The sequence below is a fragment of the Physeter macrocephalus genome, chromosome 15 (genome assembly GCF_002837175.3).
Source record: "Physeter macrocephalus isolate SW-GA chromosome 15, ASM283717v5, whole genome shotgun sequence".
NCBI classification, from domain to species: Eukaryota; Metazoa; Chordata; class Mammalia; order Artiodactyla; family Physeteridae; genus Physeter; species Physeter macrocephalus.
This window is the reverse complement of record NC_041228.1, coordinates 56,665,381-56,687,496: the sequence shown is the minus strand read 5'-3', so window position 1 is coordinate 56,687,496 and position 22,116 is coordinate 56,665,381. Positions and strand designations below refer to the sequence as shown.

Genomic DNA, 22,116 nt, shown 5'->3' with positions numbered 1-22,116 from the left:
CCGCGTACCGCAAAAAACAACAACAACAACAACAAAAAAACAAAAAACTGCTATGAAATTTGTCTACAGGTGTTTTTGTGGACATGCTTTCTTATCTCTTAGGTAAAAATCTAAGAGTGGAATTACTGGGTCATATGGTGAATATATATTTACCTATATAAGAAAGTGCCAAACTGCTTTACAAAGTGGTCGTACCATTTTACATTCTCAAGAGCAATGAATGAGAGCGCCTGTCGTCAACATTTGGTATTTTGTACACCAAAAAGTGCACACTGTATGATTCCATTTTCAACAGGCAAAATTAATCTCTAGTGACAGAAGTCAGGGCAGTGGCTGTCTGGGGTGGGGGGTGGCATCTGACTGCACAGGACACAAGGACTGCCGGCCTGGATCACAGTGGTGGTTACCCAGGTGGAGACATTAGTCAAAACTCACCGAACTATACATTTAAAGCGAGTTCATTTTATCATGTGGAAATGATACCTAAATATAGAGTAGATTTAAAATGATTTCTAAAACCACAACAAAAGCATTCCTGAATTAATAGAAATCCCTAGTCATTATATATTTTCTCGATCAGTGATTTCTAAAAGTGCATCTCACCTTTGGGGACATCTGTACATTTCCAGACATGATCAAGCGGTCCTGTAACTTGGAAAGGTTGAGCCTGGGCTCGATGATTTCTGAAGTCCTTCGAGCTCCTGGACCACACACTGCCTGGCAGACTATTCTAAGAGGCTGTCATTAAATTGCCTAGATCTCTCTTCTTTACCCTGATCCTCCCTGAGGTCAATCAGCTCCCTGGCTCTGGCTGGCAATGCTGTGTCATCACCATGAAACCCGTACAGTGTGACCCTGAGCTGCTTTTCTTAGCACCACCCTCCCCAGCAGTTCTAACAGATGGGTCTATTTCTGGAGCAGGAGTTCTTCTTACAGAAGGCACTTCTCTGCTCAAAATTAGTGGGTTAGGAATTAAGTCCGTGCAGAGACTGGCAACAGGCGTATTCGTGAGGGCCTTGAGGGTCTGTTTTCTTTCCGGAGCAGTCATTCACAATTTAAAGTGATTCACTGCTTTCTGATTCTGAAAGACTGAACACGTAGAATGGAGCAAATGATTAATTCTACTGTTTATTGTTTACTACTGTACAACTATGACCGAAGCAGCTTATGTGAACTGAGCTGTTTTTTCTCTGACTTGAGATTCTCTCTAGTCCACAGGTAAAGTGGTTCATGGTCAAGACACCTGTGAAATAAATGAAAATGATGGGGCTTCCCTGGTGGCGCCGCGGTTGAGAGTCCGCCTGCCGATGCAGGGGACGCGGGTTCGTGCCCCGGTCCGGGAGGATCCCACATGCCACGGAGCGGCTGGGCCCGTGAGCCATGGCCGCTGAGCCTGCGCGTCCGGAGTCTGTGCTCCGCAAAGGGAGAGGCCACAGCAGTGAGAGGCCCGCGTACCGCAAAAAAAAAAAAAAAAACAACAAAAAAGGAAAATGATGAAGGCTGGAATTTCGTGATTGCCTTTGATTTGTGCTGATGTTCTGAAATGCAGAGTCCTGAGTCAGATTTCCTCACAGGGCCCTGATTTCTGCCCCTGTCATTGCTTCCTTCACCCCTCACCTGACGTAGTCTGGCCTCTTCCACTAACCCTAAATAAGCCCAAGGTGGCTGAGATGGCCGAGGGGCTGCAGAGGCCCTGACCTGGTCAGGATGTGTCAGGATGGGTCAGGATGGAGGATGGAGGCAGGCAGCCTTCTCTCTCCACACCCACGGTTCTCAAATTCCATTCGGTCTGTTGTCAAACGGGTAAAAAGGAAAGCGAAATATTAGCAGCCAGCATTCACTGCTCACACAATCCTCACAACAACTTGATCAATATGGTGCTATCATTCTCCATATTGTACAGATGAGGAAACTGAGGCTTAGAGAGGTCAAGTGATTTGCTAAGGTCGCACGAGTACGGCAGATAGGGTGTGAATTCCTGAGCCCGAACTGTTTTATCCTGTTTAGCAATGGACAAATCCAAAATCTGACTGAACTAGGACTCTGACAGGGAAAGAAGCACATTAGTAATTAGCTATCAGCTCCTCTTGATTTTCTAGAGGTCGTCAGGAATTGATGGTTAACTCTTGGCCTTCCTGAGAATTGTTTTCTCCCAGACGCCTGGAGCAGCTGTATTTAGGGCCATTGCACTACCTTGTGGTCATGATGGAAACTGCACCTTCCCCGTAGTCCCAGAATCCTGGCTCATACTACCAGGCTTTTCTCCGAGCAGCCTCGAAGTACTGTCAGTCTGAAATTCCAGAGGAAAAATTCTTCTAGAACGGGGCTTGACGCAGTTGCCTGGCTGATCTCCAGAGCCGGGAGAAAGAAGCCTTTCATTTCCCCTCCTCGCACCCGACGTACCTTGGCTGAAGGGCCTGTTAAGAGAGATGGGCGCTTCCTGCGGGAAGTCGCGCCCCCATCAGGCAGCCTGGAGTTCCTCTCTCTGTCTTCAATTTCTTCGCGAATCCTTTGCACCCCGCTCCCGCCCTGCCATGTAATGTTGGCTGTAGCTGGGTCTGTTTTCTTTCCATGTTGTTTTCTTCTGGGCGGCAGGGGGAAATGTGGATTCCTTCAGTTAATTTGCCTCAAAGAGTTCCGTCTTTGCTCTTTCAGCGAAACTGATCTTATTTCTAACACATTATAAGCTACAGGATTTGGGGCAATTAACATAACCTCAGTGAGACTCTTCTGCACAATAGGGATATGACTAGGCCAAGGATTTTTGTGATGATTAAATGACCTGCTGCGTTTAAAAGCATTTTGTAAACTGTAACACAATATGCAAATGTAGTTAATGTCAGCAATTGTTTCTTGCTTACTGAGAGTAGATGATAACGCCTTGTCTAGGCATTGAATCTCTCTTCCTCTTTACACAAGTGGAACACGGATCACGTAAGAGGTGACAGTGAGGAAAAGTGATAAGGAGTTTCTATAATGAGGAGGAAGATCAGGGTCATTGCTTCATAATCAGGATAGGGTATGCCTCCTCCCCCTTTGTTTTGGGGTCCTAAAACGTCCATTACAAAGTTGCTACATTCCAGTACCTGGGGTTTTAGGGCTTGTAAGCCCTTTCTACTTAGGGTTGGTCACACTTAATCTTCATGATTGTCTTGAGAGAGGTTTGATAATGCCTGTTTGCCTGTTTGACAGATTAAGAAGCTGATGATCAGAGGCATGAGTGTTTTCCTTAAGTTCTCAGGGTAGCAAAGTTGTGGAGCTTTTGATATCTGATCAGGGCTCCTTCACTTACCACTTATCATGTTCCCTCTTTATAATAAGGAACAGGGGCTTCCAAACTTTTTTGACCAGGAGCCCCAGTAAGAGATACATTTTGTACAGTAGACATGTAAGTGTACAACTGAACCAAAGCATCAAGAAACAGTACTTATCCCGATTATGTACATTGCACCCTATTCTGTCCTATTCGTTAAAGATGTGCTGTTCAGGGCTCATTAAACCGATTCACAACCCACTAGCGGATTGAGACCTGCAGTTTGGAAAATACTGATCTAGAAGGTTCTCAATCCCCACAGGATACGTGACCATCACAACTGCCCATGGTCTCAAATGGATATTATGAATCTGAGGGAATGAAGAGGAAAATAAAATGAATTCAGAAAGTTTCACCAACTAGAACGTATTGCCTAATGGATTAGACAATTAACTCTCAGAAATCTTTTGAAATACGATTTTTAAAACTCTAAAATAGCTGCATTACAGTTACTGTGTTTCTACCACATCGTGAGCACAGCATGTATCACTCATAATTATTATTGCCTCTTTACACATCAGTGTCTACCCACTCAACTTTCAACCTTGAAGGAAGGGGCTACGCCTTAATCTCAGGGCATTGAGCACTGTGCTTGCTGGGTGCTCAATAAATATTGGTTCACGTAATACATTTAAAAAAATGAATTGCAGGGCCTCCCTGGTGGCGCGGTGGTTGCGCGTCCGCCTAACGATGCAGGGGAGCCGGGTTCGCGCCCCGGTCTGGGAGGATCCCGCGTGCCGCGGAGCGGCTGGGCCCGTGGGCCATGGCCGCTGGGCCTGCGCGTCTGGAGCCTGTGCTCCGCGACGGGAGAGGCCACAGCGGAGGAAGGCCCGCATACCACACACACAAAAAAAAAAATGAATTGCAATCATCCTTCTTTCCTGTTACTCTCACTATTCAAAGTACCATTAAGTTCAAAAGGCAATGACTAAAGCAGCAGGGGGGCGGGTGTGAGGAATTGGACGATTGGGATTGACATGTACACGCTGCTGTGTATAAAACTGACGACTAATAAGAACCTGCTGTATATATATATACAAAAGAAAAGGCAACGACTTGGTCTTTGTAAAATCCTCTTGTTAAAAATTAGGGACTACAAGCTTCATCCTGTTGGTATTACCTGGGGGGAAATCCAGAGGGAGAAGTCATAAAGAAAGAAGGAGGAACTTGGTTTTCACTCGTTCATGCATCCTTATTATCCTGAGTCCTGCAGAGTGGGTCTGTGCCCTTCAAATAAATGCCACTAGGTAATGAATTTTTTTTTTTTCTTTTCCCTTGGTGACTTGACTATCCCCTAATTGAGTTGAAGCCTATAGACCTTAAATACGAGTCTGACTAATGCAACCTAATTGCAATGGAAGAGTATGAATTTTGGCTCAGGGCTAGAGTAGAAAGGAAAGGCTGTGATGGGCCTTCAGCAGTGCACCTGACAAGCATTGGGGGTTCCCTGTGCTGTGAGTCCTTGCCACAAGGCTGGGCCACGCTTGATGAGAGCCAAGGCCACACACTCTGAAGGCCCCAGAAAGTCTGTGCAGCCTGAAGCAGCAGAACAAGACTCCAGGTCCACGCAGCCGTCTTGCCTATGGGTTCCCACTGATAAAAGTGCCAGCCTCTCTCCCCGACTAGTCAAGCGAAGACGCAGTGTCTCAGGGGACCCACGGGATGCCGGAACAACTCCAGGCCCCCTGCCCAATGGACTGGAGTGTGAAACAGCAACTCTTCATAGCACTGCCTCCGGGAAGGATAGCAGACTACATTAATGCCCTGTTCTCTGTGCAGAGAGAGTGCGTATACCACCGCCCCTGCTACACATGCTGCGTGATGCTAAGAGAGACGCAGGGAGGGACGTTGTTGGATCGGTGCCATCTCTTTGTTTTTCTCTTTGAAATGAACTGGGGGAAAAAAAAGGTTTGCACTGCAGTCCTCAGGGTTTTCTTTGGATTTTTGTTTGTGAATAGTCATTACTAATGAAGCTGCCAATTGCAAATGAAAAGACTAATATATGATAACAGTTTCATATTTACATGGAGATTTTAAAAATAATGTTAAAATTTTTTCTAGATAGAGCAGTAGAATTTCTTTATTCAATGAAACAGAAATGCTTTTTAAAATCGTGAGTGAACATAATGATTTAAATGTATGTGAAGAGAAGGAAAAGAATATGAGTTTTCGCTTCAGGCAGACCTGGTTTGAATGGCGGCTCTGGCCCTTCCTAACCCGCAGGACAGGAGAGAGTTAAATGTATAATCTCCCTGGTCCTCAATCTCCTTCTATCAAGATAGGAAAATAACACTTACCGTACAGGACTGCTGTGAGGAGTAAATAAAAGTGTAATCAATTAATTTATTAAATCAATTAATTAGACCTCCTTTTTCACTTCTAATTTAATAAATGTATATTTTGGGGTATATTACTTATATACTACATACGTTTATACGTTAGCCTTCATGTATATTCCACACCTGGTTTTATAAAAATAAGATGCAAAATATTCTTTCCAACAATGCTTCAGGGCTCAGTGAAGCAGAAAAGAGAAAAACATATTAATTTTATTTTACAGATGAAGAAGTTAAGTACCAGGAAGAGAGTGAGTTAATTACCAAACCAAGCCTGAAGTCCAATTTTCTGACTTCCAAATACTGGTAAGTCCCAGGTTATCTGATGTTAACTCTTAACCGGTGCAGCAACTTACAACCAGGGGAGAGGATGGGGATGGGATGGGGGGAATGCGTCCTTGGAAGAAACATATTAATATTTTAGTCGTTTCTATTTGTCTTTAGCCACGACCCTTAATTTACTTTGAAACTTCAAAGAACATTAGAGGGGAACAGAGGCTGTTCCTGTTGATCAAAAGGGGCGTGGGTTGGAGACGTACCAAAGTCACCACCCCAGGATCAAACCCGCCCTTAGAAGGCGGAGGGAAAGCACCGTCCCGCAACTGAAACCCGAAACCAACCTTTCGTTTCCTGGGAATGGGCTCGTCAAAGAGAAGGTTGCTGGCCTCCGCCTCGTCGATGCCATCGTCCGGGGGCGCGGGGCTGCGGAAGGGCTTGAAGCTGTCGGCGGACAGCGGCGGCGACGGCGTGGACGGGTTGGACTGGTCGCTGGGGGCGCTCCAGCTCCAGTAGCCGCTGCTGCTCGTGCTGGAAGGCACACCGCCTCCCTCCTTCCACGATCCGCTCAGGCCCTCTGTCCGTTCACACAAGCACAGCGTCAGTACCCAGTCCCGGATCCCGGGGAGCCCAGGCATGGGTCAGAGGGGAAACGGGGGCCCGGATTCCATGCCGGTGAAGGCACCTGCAGCCCACTTGGCAATTTGCAACAGCTGCGCATGTACGTTTTACTCTATTTATACTTCAAAAAAAAAAAAGCCGCATTATAGTTTATAAACATTTATTTTAGCCACACGATAACAGGTTTCTCTAAGAGCTTTCTGATGGGTGTTGCTTTGTGCAACACTAGTTCTTTCGGATGAGAGTGGAGATTACATAAAAACGAGGGAAAAAAAGGTGTTCTGGTTCCCTAAGTTTGGGAAGACTGGCGTTTATGGACTGTATCCCCAAGAAAGAAGTCATTTGCGGTATTTCCCCACACCCCACACCTCCTCATTTTAACACTTTAAAAGGAATTTCTTACAGGACTGTGATTCTTGGAATACATTTATAGAAAGAGTCTACGATTTAAGAACCTAAGAGAACGAATTTCTAATTAGTTACCTAAAGCCATTTACCATCCTGCTTTTTATAAGAAATAATCGTGCCTTACATTTGGTGTGTGTTTTACATCTTACAAAGCTTATTCACACAATCTCATGCATTCTCACAGTATCTTTCAGGGTAAGGATTATCATGCCCCTTTTACAGACAAGGACCCTGAGTCACCAGGAATTGAAGTGATTTGCCATTTCACCATGATTAGTACATAACTTGGACAGGCCAGGGCCCCAAACCCTGGTATACCAGTTGGCCTTCTTTCTCCTTCAGGGCATGCAGGCCCTGTGTTGTAAGCATCCTCCCTTCTCTCTGGCAAAGCTGAGATCATAAAAGAAGTTATTGGTAATAATCACTGATAAGATTGGGGCTGAATTTTACCTTTCCACTTGTGGGGGAAAACATGATGAAATGCTTGCTAATATAGAGAGATCTTTGCCCAGTTTGAATGTCTTCAGGGGGCTCTTTTAATCACAGAAGATTTGCTTTACTTTTCAAAATGCCCAATCTTAATTAGCATTTGTATAAATTCGACTTTCTTTTTGGATAATTTCTTCTCCATATTAATGCACATTTTGAATATATTAAAAGTATATTTTAACTCCAAGGAGGAAAAAAATCCCAAAATGACTCATTAAAAAAATGCTGTTAACATCTGCGTAATTAGTAATGAAGTGAAGACAAATAGCAGACTAGCATTCATGGAAAAATTTCTCAACTACCTTCACCTAATTATAGGCTTCCAGAATATTCCACAACTTATGTCAAGCAAAAAGTTCAGTTAGATGAATGAAGTTTTAAGTTGACTAGCAGAAGTAAGTTGACCATCTCCTTAAAGCCAGGCTCTAACAGAATTACATGGTCATTTATGCAGGCTCACACCTTGACAGCAGCAACAAAACCAAATCAGCATCTCAGTCCCTGTAGTCTACACAGAGACTGATATAGTCCCTGGACCCGAGTTGCCTCTAATAAATAAGAAAGCTCCATTCAATACAACATGAATTCAAGAGGAGCCCAGTGTAAGGCCTTAGGTAATACTACCTGGTGTGACAAACTCACGTGGCAGGCCCAGGAGGTTTATAAGTATATCACAGCATGCACTTGTAAATAAAACAAGTTCATAGTGCAAAATCTGTAATCATGTTAAGTATGAGGAACTGAAATTATTTTGAGAACCAACAATTGTTACAGTATGGTTACACTGCTTCATGCCAATGCCAAAAGTTAATTTGTTTGTTTACCAGTGAATGACATTTCCTTTAGAAACACTATTTAGGGACCTCCCCGGTGGTCCAGTGTTTAAGAATCTGCCTTCCAACGCAAGGGACTCGGGTTCAATCCCTGGTTGGGGAACTAAGATCCCACATGCCGTGGGGCAACTAGCCCACGGGCCACAACTACTGCGCCCATGGGCTGCAACGAAATATCCCGCGTGCCGAACTGAAGATCCCAAGTGCCACAACTAAGACCCGACGCAGCCAAATAAACATTTAAAAAGCAAACACTATTTAATCAGGACAACGGAATCTAGAAATGTGTTTTTCAGAAAATTTTTCAGAAAGAAGTCAGAACCAATTCATAATATTTTTTAGAGAGCAGTGTCTCCTTACCTTAAACATACATTTGCTAAAAATGCAGACAGGCATTTTGCTGAATCTCACCCTCTTTGCCGACCCACATCCTAACAAAATGATCCTTTTCCAGCACAGTAAAGGATCACAACAGTTTCTCAAAATTCACTGATATACAATCATTCTGGAGATAATTTTTATTTCTATAAAAAAAGAAAGCCTTCATTATCATAAATTGCTTTCCCTTTTTAAGCACTTCCTCCCCTTTGCAGAATAAATGAGAGATATCAGAAATTTGGGATTACTATTTGGATGGTTATTTTTTAAGTCATAATGAACACTTTCTTTATAACTATGCTAAGAAAAGTTTGTATTGAAGAAGCAAAGGGTTTATTTTGAGTCTAACATTTCAATACAAAGGAATGTTAAATATGTTCTCAAATTAAAAATATTCAGTGGTAAAAAGAATGATTACATCAAAATTACTGTTTTCCCCTGAGGATTCCGTGGAATTCTGTAATTCCTTTTTCCTAGAATAGGTTTTGGGGATAACTTCAGTTTCGCTTTTCCTATCATCTTTCTTTAGCAGCTTTGCCAAGCTGAGAGGGACGTCAGGAGAAATCATGCTCATCTCAAGAGCACGGTGTCTACTCTGCGTGAGGAGGTGACATCACCCCAGCCTGAGGTGACTCATGACGGTGGGCACTCCTGATTTCTGGTATTGATCTGAATTCCCAGTATCCTGACCATTCTTCCCACTTACAAGTGGATTGGAGTAAGTTTTGGTGCGGATTCAGTGGCTGTTCCACAAATTTATTTTAACACCTCCTGCTTACAACCAGATTATGGGTGAACCCTAGCTCTAGCTCATCACTGACTAGGCTGGCTTTTGAGAGAAGGTCTTCCCTAGCTGTTAAGTCCCATCTAGCGGTCTCAGTGCATTACATTCACTGAAGTGCAATATGGCTTCTGCCGTGGGCCAGCCACTGTGAATTCTCTTGCCAAAGCCATCAAATTCTTCGTGAGGCAGAATTGAGTCCTTTTCATGCTTGACCTTCTGGAGCAACAGATGTCGCTCCCTGAAACAAGCTTTTTCCTTGACTTTCATGAAGTCACACTCTCCTAATCTCTGCTTCTCCAGTTACCCCTCCCTCCGCCTCTTCCTGGGTTCCTTTTCCTTCCATGATGAGAAGGCTCACCACTTCCCTCTTAGCCACCTTCTCTTCGCCCTCCACTTCTCTACAACCCTCTCAGGGTCATTTCGTCTATGCGCATGGCTTCAAAATGTTGCCTTCCAATTCCACATCAGCCCAGACCTCTCTCCCAGGCTGCACCCAGATCCCCATCAGATGCTGCCTCTCGGATGATCCTCAGGTATTCCCCACTAAACGTGTTTCAAGCTGGACCTATCGTCTTCTTCAGCAACCCCACTTCTTGCTCCAAACATTCACTAATAGATGTACTTCCTCTGCCTTTGTTCCCCATCTCAGGGAATGGGCTTCCTTGCTGAAGCACAGCAACTTCACAGAAGTCACCCTTATCACTCCCCCTCCTTCATCCTCTCTGTCCATCACCAACTCCTGTTGATTCTGCCTTTTTCACATTTCTCAGTTATGCCCTACATGCATCCACACTGTGACCACCAAGATTCAGGACACCCACATGTGTTTTCTTTTGTTTATTTCTTGTTTTGGCCTGTAAATCCAATTATAACTTTCTAGTGCCTAAATCATTTAATAGCTCTCCTATAGCCTCAGATTAATGTCCAAACTCATAACCAGGCATACATGGCCCCCTGATTTCCTGCCAGGCTCTCCAACTTCATCTCCTACTGCCCTCCTGATTTATCATATTGAATTATGCAAGTCAATATTATAGCACGACTAAGAAGATCTGGAATCAGGAAGATAGAACAGAATTTCAGCTCTGCTCTTTACATGTTAATTAATCCCCAAGTGCTTCAGTTCACTCATCTGTAAAACAGTGATAACATCTCATAGAATTGTTGTGAGAATTACATGAGATAAAGCAAACTTAGCACTTGGCATATAGTAAGTGCTCAATAAATGCTAGCCATTAATACAGCTGTGATAGTCTTCCCCCCCCCCCGCCCCCCAAAGAGACTGTACGCTACCTGGGAGTATGGACACTGCTTCAGTGATGTATTCAAACCATCTATTATGGTACCTAGTAAATATATACTGAATGAAAGAACAGATTAAGAAGCCTAGGATAATGCTTTTTCAAAATATTTAATCTTCAGAGCTCTTTGATCCAACTCCCTCTCCAACCAAACAGGAAAAAAAAAAGCTGGGGAAGTAACTTCGTTAGACCAATCTCCATTTACCTAGGGGAAAAAGGAACACAAGTTCTCAAAGACGTGTTCTGGAATGGTGATGGGGATCAATAAATGTGTAGTGGAAGGATGGATGTATGAATGAGATGCGGTGGGGTCTCTGGGATGATGAGGAGGAGGCTGATAGCTCTGGGGTCCACTTCTTCCGCATTTCTCCTCACTTCCTGCTGATGGGTGAGCGTTAATTGTTCGCTGTGTGTGGCAGGAATGAGACCCCTCAAAGAGAAGCTCTGCTCTCGGTGTCAGAGGGTCCTCCCTGGGCCCCGTACCCCAGCCTCACCGTTCTGCCGCACAGGAGGGCTCCGAACCAAAGGGCTGGTGGACAAGCTGGTTAGTACCATCGCTGCTGTCACCTTGTCCATGTCCAGTTCCTCTGAAGATTTCCTGGAAAATAGGGAGGGGCGTTGTTAACTGTGCTTATTCTGCACCTACCATGCCGAGGACCACATGCTACCATACACATTTACTCCTTTAGCTTGTCCCAGTGAAAACCCAGTGTTTTGTTAGTTTTATTGTACAGGTAAGGAAGCCGAAGTCCAGAAGTTAAGTGACTCAGTCAAAATCATATAGTATTAGGGGACTTCTGTGGCGGTCCCGTGGTTAAGACTCTGCGCTTCCACCGCAAGGGGCGCAGGTGCAATCCCTGGTCAGGGAACTAAGCTCCCACATGCTGCGTGGCGTGGCCAAAAAAAATTAAATTTAATTTAAAAAATCTGATTTATTAAAAAAATCCTACAGTATTAGGCAGTGATGGTTTCATTCACTGGTCACTCATCTAACAGGTGTTTACTGAGAGTACAGTACTGGGCTAGGCACTTCTAGGCATAGGTCATGCATGGTAAACAACACACTAAGCTGGTGGGAAGAGACATAATGATCAGTAAACAGCCAAAAAGGAACAGAATGATTTCTGATAGTGACAAGTGCTATGTAGGGCACAGACAGTTTGACATGATGATGGCTGTGGCGGCTGTACTTATTGGGGTCAGGAAAGGTTCTCCGAGAAGGTGATGTGTGAGGTGAAGCGTGAAGGAGGAGGGGAAGGGGAAATGGACCCCAAGCAGCAGAGACAGCTGTGTGAAGGCGAGGCAGCAGGAATCAGCACCGGATATTTCAAGAGAGACCCACTGGTGTGAGAAGGAGAGAGTGGTGCCAAGCTGGTCTTGTGGGGTCGTGTGGCCATGGAAGGTGTTTCGATTTTATTCCAGGTGCAACAGGAAGTCCCTAGAAGGCTTGAAGCAGGTCTAGTGACATAAAATGATTAATATTTTTAAGTTCATGACCCGAGCTGCTATATGGAGAGTGGATTTTAGGGAGGGCAAAATAGAAGCAGGGAGGCCAGTTAGGACATAAGTGCTAGGAGTCCAGACAAGAGGAAACAGTGGCATGGACTAGGCTGGGGGCAGTAGCAGGTGGTCTGACAGGACTGGCTGCTGTACTTGGTGTGCGGGGTGAGAAGAAGGGCAGGTGCCCAGGTCTTTGGCTTGCGCATTAACTAGAGCCATTTACCGAGATGGAGAGAGCGGAGGAAAACACAGTTGGGGTGTATAAACTCCAGTGCTCTGCTTTACAACACTCTACTAAAGGAAGGCTAGGGCAGGGGGTAGTTACCATGAGGTTAAAGTGAAGAGCCACTGAGATGAAGAGGTTACTATGGATCATTAATCTTGGCCAGTTAACCCCGAATAAAGGTTCATCAGGTAATGATCACTGTGAACTGGAGCCAGCTTAAGTTGATTTCAATAAAGAAGTTAATATCGAGAGGCAAAAATGTATGCAGTACCTTGACATCAGATAAATTGTACCATCTCCTGAGAGATGAACATTTCGAACAAGGGAACAGTTGAAGAAGCACCAGAGGATTCATGAGGCATATCGACAAAGGAATTGACACTTTGACAAATGTGGCTTTCATTCACAGGTGTGCTGTACAATTTGTAAAAGCAATGAACCCTTAGAGAAACTTTATGGCCTTGCTTCACAACAACAATGGGAAAAGAGATTCCTGAAATGGAGAAAAATCAAGTGGTTCCCAGTTTAGGTGGGTTGGATTAATTTCAACATGAAGTTACAAAAATTATTACAATTTGGCTCTCTGACGTTCACCATGGTGCTGAATTACTACGCAAAGCATACTCTTTCAATCTAAGGTACCAAAGATGGGAATCTTTGAAATTTTCTTCTATAGTTCTTCTCAAAGTACCTTATGCTCTCTCTTGGCCAATTGATCCATCAAAAGACAAACGACTTGTTTCAGAGAGAAATACTTCTAGAAAGCGAGCTTGAGAGCACACAGTGAAATTTATTGCACAGAAGTTTTCAAGACAATTTCATACACTTAGGGAAGAAACTACTCACTCATTTGGCATACCATTAAAAGATTTTACAGTATCCACAGTTTATAAGATCCTTGTACTTGGGAGTAAAAGTGATGCCATTTACCCCCTGCCCCCAGAAATGAGGGCTCCTGAAACAGTACCAGGGAAAGAACATAAAGCACCTTAAGGTAACTTGGAGTGTTTTATGGCTCAACCTTCCCATGTAGTCATGGTCACAGGGGGACTGAGTTACTTGGGGGCCTTGAAGGAGAAAGGCTTGCGACAGAGACTGTTCTGTAGATGGTGGGGCTCCTCTGACTGGCTGCCGGCCCAGAGCCCAGCTGTCAGGATCACTCCAGGCTGGCGGGGGGCGCACCTGAACGGGCTGCGCTGCCATCTCTTCAAAGACTGAATTACAGGAGCTGCTGACTTCTCTTTCCCACTGTCAGTCTTCTCCTTCTCTTTTGTTAACAAAAGGTGTAAGAACGTGGAAAAGAGGCCCATGAGCCTCTTTGATTGATGATCAATCTGTATTTTAGAAAAGGGTCAAAATGGAAAATGTAATGGAAAGGGAAGAAGCTAAAGGTAGGCTGTTTAGCTATTTTTAGTTAAACCATAATTCAAACCCAAAGTAATAGACTAAGAGACATCTGTTGCTCAATGAACAGATAGCATTTAGTCTTTGATGACAGACTCCCTACATAACTGCTAAGGAGGTGTCCTGGGCCTCTCTGGGAGAGGCGGTAAAGGTAATGGTGAAGAGCACAGACTTTGGAATGAGTTAGATCATGTGGCTTCAAATCCACTCTGCCATTACTAGCTGTGTGACCTTGGGTAAATTACTTAACATCTCAGAGTCTCTGTTTCTTTATTAGAAAGAGGAAGATAAAAATAGATCTGTTGAGAAGGTTAAATGAGAAAACGTATGCAAGCCCAAGCACACAGCCTCACTACAGTAAGGGTTCCGTGGATGTTAGCTATTATGAACCTTCAAGTTCATGAACACGCCCGCAGCACATAACCCCACAGGAAAGAGGAAAGCGCTTAGGTTACTTCACTTGCTCTTCTTATTCAGCACCAGCACGAGCTGTTGTTACTTTTCTTTTTTTGCGGGGGTAGGGTGGGGTGGCTTGTGGTGGTGGTGTTATTTTTCATAAAGACACAAACTTCACAAGAGTAAGAGGTGGCGCCTGGCACGGGGAGGGGCAGCTGCTGGGTCCCTCGCTAGAGCTTCACGTTGGTGCCTTGGCAAGGATACAGCTCATGACATCATGGCTCTTGAGGACGGCCCACAAGTTGCCAAAGCCTTGAGTGACCATTTGGATTTAATTTTGAAAAAACTTTCTGCTTTCAACCCTCACTCCTGCAGTAGTAGCTGTGTGCCCAGAGCTCCTTTAGTTCCTGGAAATACAGTCTCAAGAAAATTCGGCAGAGTTTCTGCCCTCCGGAGCTCTAGTCTGTTGGAGAACCAGACTTTCATCGGATACACACAAATAAATGTAAACTTACAGACGTGACGAATGCCAGGAAGGAGTGGATGGATTCGGTGCTCCTGGCTAAGGGGAGGACTCCCGGCTCAGGGGGACTCGAAGGGGCACCGGGGTTGCCTCGCTGAGGCCGTGGACGAGCCCCGGGCTGGGCAGCGCGAGAGTGCAGGCCACGCTGCCGTCAAAGGAATGACAAGGCTGAGCGGAGTGTGCCTTGCACAGGTAGGGCCTGTGAAGTTCTGTAAGGCCCTTATCTTAAAGGCCCTGGGAAGCACTGAATTGTTTCAAGTGGGGTGGGGCTGGGAGAGGTCAGGTCAGCTTGGGCTGATGCTATCAGATTTGCTTTTCAAAAAGCTCACTCTGGCTGCCATGTGGAAAATGAGTTTCTGGGGTTTGACAACCGATCTTTTATCGCAAGAATTGATTGCCTGGTGACTGTGGCAGCAGGTTGCAGAATGACATCACCTGTGACATAAAGAGGCAGTTGGGGGGGTGTGCAGGCCCGCGGTCTCCCGCATGGGTGGGCGCTGCCGGCCTGGCCCCGAGTGCTCGGCCGTGGCCTGCGCTGAGAAGCCCGGCTATTGTTCACGCCACAAGAAGCATTTTTCTTCTTTTGATAACACTTCATGCCTGAATGCCATCTGCTTGCAGGGTGCATACAAACACGGTCTCCCCTGGCTAACCCACCAGCTAAGAGAGAAGCGTTTCACACCCGAGAGAGCCATAAAAGACATTTATCTGCAATTAAAGCGTGGTAGTAATAAACGGAAATAAAAATGAAGAATACGTTTCTTAGATTAGCACCGATCCAGTTCCTTAGCAACTACCAAAATCTGCTGTCTAGACCGAGTTCAATTACTTTTAAAACTTGTGGTAATCTTCGAACAAGGAATAAAGTCTGAAAATACACAGTGACATCCCCAATCTTGGAATTCTGGGAAAGCTTTTCCTGAGAGTTTGGAAAACTGGATTCAGTAACTGTTAAACGTGATTAAGCACAAAAACTTCATTTTCTTTCTAAAGGGATCTTGTAGCAAAAGTGGTCAGTGTTAACTCCTCCAATTTCATTTCAGCTGTGGTTTCCTTTCAGACTATAGGGAAGATTAGAGAAGCTGCCTCCAGTGCACTCAAGTGTCCAGTGGCCTGGATTAAACAAGACGGAAAAATTAGACAAACACATCATAATAGGTAAGGCAACATAGGCCAGTACTTCTGAAACGACCTGTGGGGAAGGATCATTTTTAAGAAATTTCTAATCTGTCATGGATCAATACTTTTGTAAAATACAAGGGAAAAAATGGGCTGTGGAAGATGTGGCCATGTTAAATTTTTATGCACATTTCTAAACTGATGCTTCCTCTCAATCTGTACCCAGCTCACTGCGGGCTGGTAACGGAGTGCAGACCGGCACTGGTCCATGGACTGCACGTTGAGTACGTGGAACTAGGCAATTGCTTTGATGTCCATTTCACTGTGCCTGAAAAGACGCCATCCAGTCCTGTCCCTCTTTCCCCCACTTGCCGTTCTGCTCCTCTTGGGCCCTCCCACCACCGACTTCTCTCTCTCGGCCCTTGTCGCTCTGCACCCTGGGCCCCGCATGCCATTGTCGATGATCCCTCACCCTCTCGCCTGTACTGTACGTGGGCTCTCCTCTGAAGTTACTCCTCTCTTCCGTTGGGGTTACTTTTCCTGTCACCCCCCACTGATGTCAGGAGAGGATGCTGGCTTTTGACCTGCCCCCTAGGAGACCGTCCCTCTTCACCCTCATGCAAAATCTCCTGGGTTTCTGAGGCTCAGCTGTGCAGTTCTCGCTCCCTCTTCCTATTTTAGCCATCACCAGCCTTTCCATCAGCACCTCTCTCGCCTAATAGTCATCGAATATTTTGGCACATGAATTATAGCCATTATTTTTAACTTGCCTGGAATTACAATCCTAGGAGATCTACTGAAAGCACCCACTATCCTAACTTCTGGCCCCTTAGCCCCCAAAATATTCAGCAGAGCGCTGAACTTGAGGGAAAGACACTGCAGTCAGATAGACTGAGGTTTAATCCCCAGAAACTCCATTTACTAGCTGAGTGATTTTAGGCAAATCTCGTAGCTTTGTGCAGCTTCATTCCTCATGTATAAAATGGGAACGATAATAATACTGACCTCTCAGGGTTTTGGAAGAATTAAATAACTTACGTAAAATACCTGACATATACTAAACACTCAGTAAATAATAATTATTATTATCATTATCCTTTATCCAAACTCTTGTTCCAGTGAACTTTTCTCAGGTTAAAAACCTGAATTATACCTACTGAAGTATTCATAGGTGAAATAACACGGAAACTAGGATTTGCTTTAATATACTACAGCCTCCCTCTCCCCCATCCCCAAAAGTTATATAAGATGGGCAAAATGCTGGTACTTGCTGAGGCTATGAGATGGGTATTGAGGGATGCATTAGACCGTTCGCTCTACTTTTATGTATATTGGAAACTTCCACAGTACAAATTAAAAACAAGAACACAAACCTGGATTTGGGCCACAATTTGTTATTTCTCTCCCCCAGCCTCACACCCCCCTGCTCTCTAGCTCACACTGCCTTACTGCCACCACACCTGCTCTTCTGCCCCCAGAGACAGCCGGTCTCCTGCTTCTTCCGATTTCCCCCAGGTTACCAGCTTGCCGCTGTCTACCTCCTTCCCTACGGTTGGGTTCACTAGCTGATGCCCTGGACGCGTCTTGCATCAGCATCCTGGAATCCCTGGCCTTTCTAGCCTTTTGCTTCACTGGCCCAGAAGAACCAAACCCTGGTGGGATCCTCCCTGGCTGCTTTTTACTCCCTCGCTGGGGCAGCCAAGTGCTGACGGAAACCACCAGAGACCCTGCTGAGTGGGTCCAGCCTCAGCATATATCCACCTGTGCTCCTCCTAGACAGGCCCTTCATCTGTCCTTGGTCGGCACACGCTCCATCTACACCCAGGATTATCCTCTATCTTCACCTCTCTCTTCAAGGTTCAACTCCTGCAAACCCATATAGCAGATATTCTTTTTTCTGCCAATACTACACTGTTTAAAAAGTTTTTTAAAAATTTTGTATAATTTTTAAAGGTTACACTCCATTTACAGTTATTACAAAATATTGTCTATATTCCCCATGCTCTATAATACATCCTTGAGCTTATCTTACACCCAATAGTTTGTACCTCCCACTCTTCCACCTGTATATTGCCCCCCCACCCCGCCGCTGGTAATCACTAGTTTGTTCTCCATATCTGAGTCTGCTCTTTTTTTTCGGTTATATTCACTAGTTTGTTGTATTTTTTAGATTCTACATATAAATGATATCATACAGTATTTGTCTTTCTCTGTCTGATTTATTTCACTTAGCATAATGCCCTCCAAGTCCATCCATGTTGCTGCGAATGGCAAAATTTCATTCTTTCTTATGGCTGAGTATATTCCGTCATATATATGTACCACATCTTCTCTATCCATCGTCTCTTGATGGTCCCTTAGGTTGCTCCCATATCTCGGCTATTGTAAATAATGCTGCTATGAACACTGGGCTTCATGTATCTTTTTGAATTAGTGTTTATAGTAAACAGCAGATACTCTAACCTCCTACATTTTAGAGAAAATTAAGGCCTCCAGGCATGACCTCTCTCACACTTGGCTTCTTTACCTCCTTTCCTCAGCCTCACAGGTGGTTCAAGTGTTGCTTTTCCTGCTTGAAGCCATGCCTCCACCTGTGCCATCTTCATCCTCCTCTTCATCCTGGCTCCATCTCCTGTGCCCACCTGCTTTTTCTCAGTCCACTAACATGCTTAAGGGTTTCTTCCCACCTGCACTCAGGGACACTGAACAGGAATGAGGACAGTGGTTGAAGAACACAAGAGACAAGAGACTCTCAAGGAGGGACAGGCTCACAGCATCCAAGGAGGTGGAGACCAAGCCCATCAGGACCAGCGGGTCCCCTGGAACTAGCAGCCAGGAAGTAGCAGAAACTTTAGCAGGAAAGGAAGTGGCATTGCTGTGGGTTGAGGAGTGAATGGTTACTAGGAGGTGAGAAATTGGAGGCAGGGATCGTAATCGACTTTTTAAAGAAGCTTGGTCATGATGGAAAGAAGACTGCATTTCCTGGAGGAAGTTAGAGGGTCTTCGTTTGTTTTTTCTTCAAATGAATGGGACTCCAGTACACTGAAATGCTGACAGGAAAGAGCCAGTGGCATGGAGAGGTTGAAGATCCAGGAGAGGATGGACAATAAGTGGACAAGGTCTTTACTGAGGCTGCACAGAGCGGGGTCCTGGGCTCAGGTGGAATTCACTTACACAGAAGGAGGAGCCCTGGTCCCCTATAACTGGAACGACGAGAACAGAGGTGGCCTGGGCCTAGGCACATGAGTAGGCGGGGGGCTCGGGCACTTGACGATGTCTCTTTTTGGAGGTTTCTGCTTTAATTCCTTCCTCAGAAGCAGACACGTTTCTCCGTGGGGAGTGGGAGAGGGGACCCTGGAGGGCTGAAGGTTTGACATCGCTGTTAGGGGTAATGGGAGAGAAAACTGAACGGGACACCCAAAGACAGGCAGCAGGGAAGGCTCTGCTGAGGTTGGAAACCTTGACCCTCTCGTGATGGTGACTGGAGGTGGGGGGGGGTGGGGCTGAGAGCCGGAGCACGGATGCCTGGGAGCAGCCGCTGGCTTTTGCTGGGGGAACAACGAAGAGGTGTGCGAGAGAGTGGGAGGTTTTGGTAACACTGCATTTGGAGAGAGTGCCGTGCGATCTTGGCTGGCTTAGGAAATGAGTGAAGGCTGGAGGGGACCAAAAGATGGGAGAGCAAATGGAGAGAAACCAGAGATCTTAATGAGGTCTGAACACAAGTATGGTGGGAGCCAAAGAGAGAAAGAGCTGGAAGAACAGGAGGTTCTGAGCAGGACGGGAATACCAGAGGGCAGAGGCGGGGTAGGGGTGGAGGTCACTGCATCATGAATGGCGAGGCCGCGTATGCAATGGTCACTCACGTCATCCACGAAAGGAAAGCTGGCTCACGCTGTTAATAAAGGGTGAATGACCAGGATGTCTGGAGAGTCAAGGAAGGGGACAGGTGGAGGAGCGGCAGGAGGTTTACAAGAGAGTTCAGGAGGTCACAGCTTGCGGACAGCAGTGGCGACGTGGACGCATACGCTCTTGCGAGGTTCCCACAGCCTTCAGGGTAAGATTCAAACCCCTGTGCAGGAAGCACGCGGCCCCCTCTAGCGGGGTCTCCCCATCTTGCCCCCATTTCAGCGCAGGTGCCCTGCAGGGCAGCTCCCCACTCCTAGCAGTTCTCCACAAGAAGACGCACCTTCCTCTCCGTAGCCGTGCACAAGCTACGCCCTCTGCTTTTGGAACAAGCTTCCTCCCCTTTCCACCTGGCCTGTTTCTCCTCACCCTCCCTTCAGCAGCTCCGTCCCCGCTCCCAGGAAGCCTGCTGACGCCCGCCCAGCCGTGCCAGGCGCCCCGCTGTGTCGTCTGGGTTGTTTGCGCTTGCCCCTCCCCCTGTGCACCACGACTCGGTCTGGCATCCGTTTCCAACATCTAGCATGAAACCTTGCTTAAAGTAAATGCGTGAAGGGTTTGGGGACAAACTGGCGTGAAGCAGTGGCTGAGGGCTGGCAGGGGGCAGCACAGAAAGCAGATCTGAAGAACTTCTGCAGTTTTCTTCTCCTCGCTCTCCCTCAGCTCATTAGACCTGGTAATGCATCCAGTTCCTCGTGTGGAAAACAATTTCTCAAAAATTCAGCTATTAAATAAATCATTCTCATGAATTTTCCTTTTTTTTTTTTTTTTTTTTTTTTTTTTTTACTGGTCCTAAAAAGATGTTGGCCTATCTCTGCGGAATTGATGTGGTTCCAGTGTCTGGGCTCATTCTCCTGTATTCACCAAGGCTCGCAGACCCATGTGTGAACTCTGGAATGGCAGCAATAACATTATTAAATAATAAGTTCCAAATCCCCTGAAAACAATTCTGTGTGATTAGCTGGACTCCTGGATGTGAGCAAGCTGCGGGGTGTAGCTCCGTGAAGTGTCGTGAACACCCCTGGATGGCCTTCTTGCTGTGAAGGTTTGGCGCTTTTGATTGCAGCCAACATGTTCTCCCGGGAGCCACGAGGCGGGTCTTAAATCCACGCAGTTGTCTCCGAACACAAAGCCTTCTGTGAACGTGGAAGTGCCCTTCTGGGGTGGCCTTTTAGGCAGCAGATGATAAAAGACCAGAGGGCGCACATCAAATCCCCTCTTGTACCTATGTGTGTGTGTGTATGTGTGTGTGTGTGTGTGTGTGTGTGTGTGTGACTATGTGGGCTTACGTCTTGTGTGGGTGTGTGTGTGAGTGTCTCTCTCTGTGTCTGTATCTGTGAATCTGTGTGTGTGTGTGTATGTCTTCATGTCTGTGTCTGTGTGGGTTGATGTCCTATGTGGGTCTGTGTGTGAATGTCTCTCTGTGTGTCTGTGAATGTGTGAGTGTATTTGTGTATATCTTCGTGTCTGTGTGTATCTCTGTGGGTCTGTGAATGTGTGAGTGTGTGTGTCCTGTGTGAGTGTGTGTGTTTATCTCCATGTCTGTGTCTGCCTGTGTTGACTGATGTCCTGTGTGGGTCAGTGTGTGTCTTTCTGTGTGTCTGTGAGAGTGTGTGTGTGTGTGCGTTTGTGTAGCTTCGTGTCTGGGTCTGTGTGCGAGTGTCTACATGTGGACTCGTGTGCGCTCTGTGCACAGAGGAGGAGATGGAGGGAGCTGCAGATGACCATGGCCCCAGACCCTGTCTCCTGCCCGGGGCCTGCCGGTCTCTTTCTTCCTGGCCTCTGGAATGGCAAGCTCCTTGCTGACTCTTTACATCCCGTGAAGCATCTGCCTACTACTCAGCAATGGCCGAAGCAAGGTCGTCAGACTGTCTGGGAAGGGCTCATGGATGTTTCAGCCAGCTTCCGGTTGGGCTGCTGTGGGCCGTCAGCTGGTCAGTCCCTGAGTCCTGGGGAGCGCCTCGTCGGGCGGGGCCTGCCCTGTGTGCATTCAGGCCATCTGCAGGTTAACAGGCTGCAGCTCAAACGTCACGGCTGCCCTCAAGAAGAAAACTGTAATCACAATTGCATCTCTCACTCTTACTTTTATGCCCGAGTCGGGTCGTTCCAGACTTTCTGGTGGGCTTAATTATATTATTGCTCCGAGGCCTGAAGTCCATTTAGGTCTCAATAATGTAAAGAATTTCTAGCTACATTTATGGTGATGAAAGTTATTTCACAAGGGCAGTTGGGAGAAAACAAATCTAGTGTTTTCTGGTTTGCCAATTAAGGGGAAAAGAGGGGATGTTTTTCTCTAGATTTTTTTTTTT

At 46.0% G+C, this 22,116-nt stretch overlaps 1 protein-coding gene across 14 annotated transcripts in view; it reads right to left on the bottom strand.

Annotated features, from left to right (window-relative positions):
• The window catches only part of ZNF704 (zinc finger protein 704), a 229,345-nt gene that overhangs the window by 42,426 nt on the left and 164,803 nt on the right, over positions 1–22,116 (bottom strand). For all 14 annotated transcript variants that reach the window (XR_008619496.1, XR_008619495.1, XR_008619497.1 and 11 more), the window contains 2 exons: positions 11,234–11,337; positions 6,270–6,502 (listed from right to left, as the gene is read on the bottom strand). Coding sequence is in view for 2 of the 14 variants with exons in the window: in XM_024127086.3 (XP_023982854.1) it covers positions 6,270–6,502; positions 11,234–11,337 (337 nt within the window). In the remaining 12 variants the exon portion in view is untranslated. The remainder of the gene's footprint in view (positions 1–6,269; positions 6,503–11,233; positions 11,338–22,116) is intronic.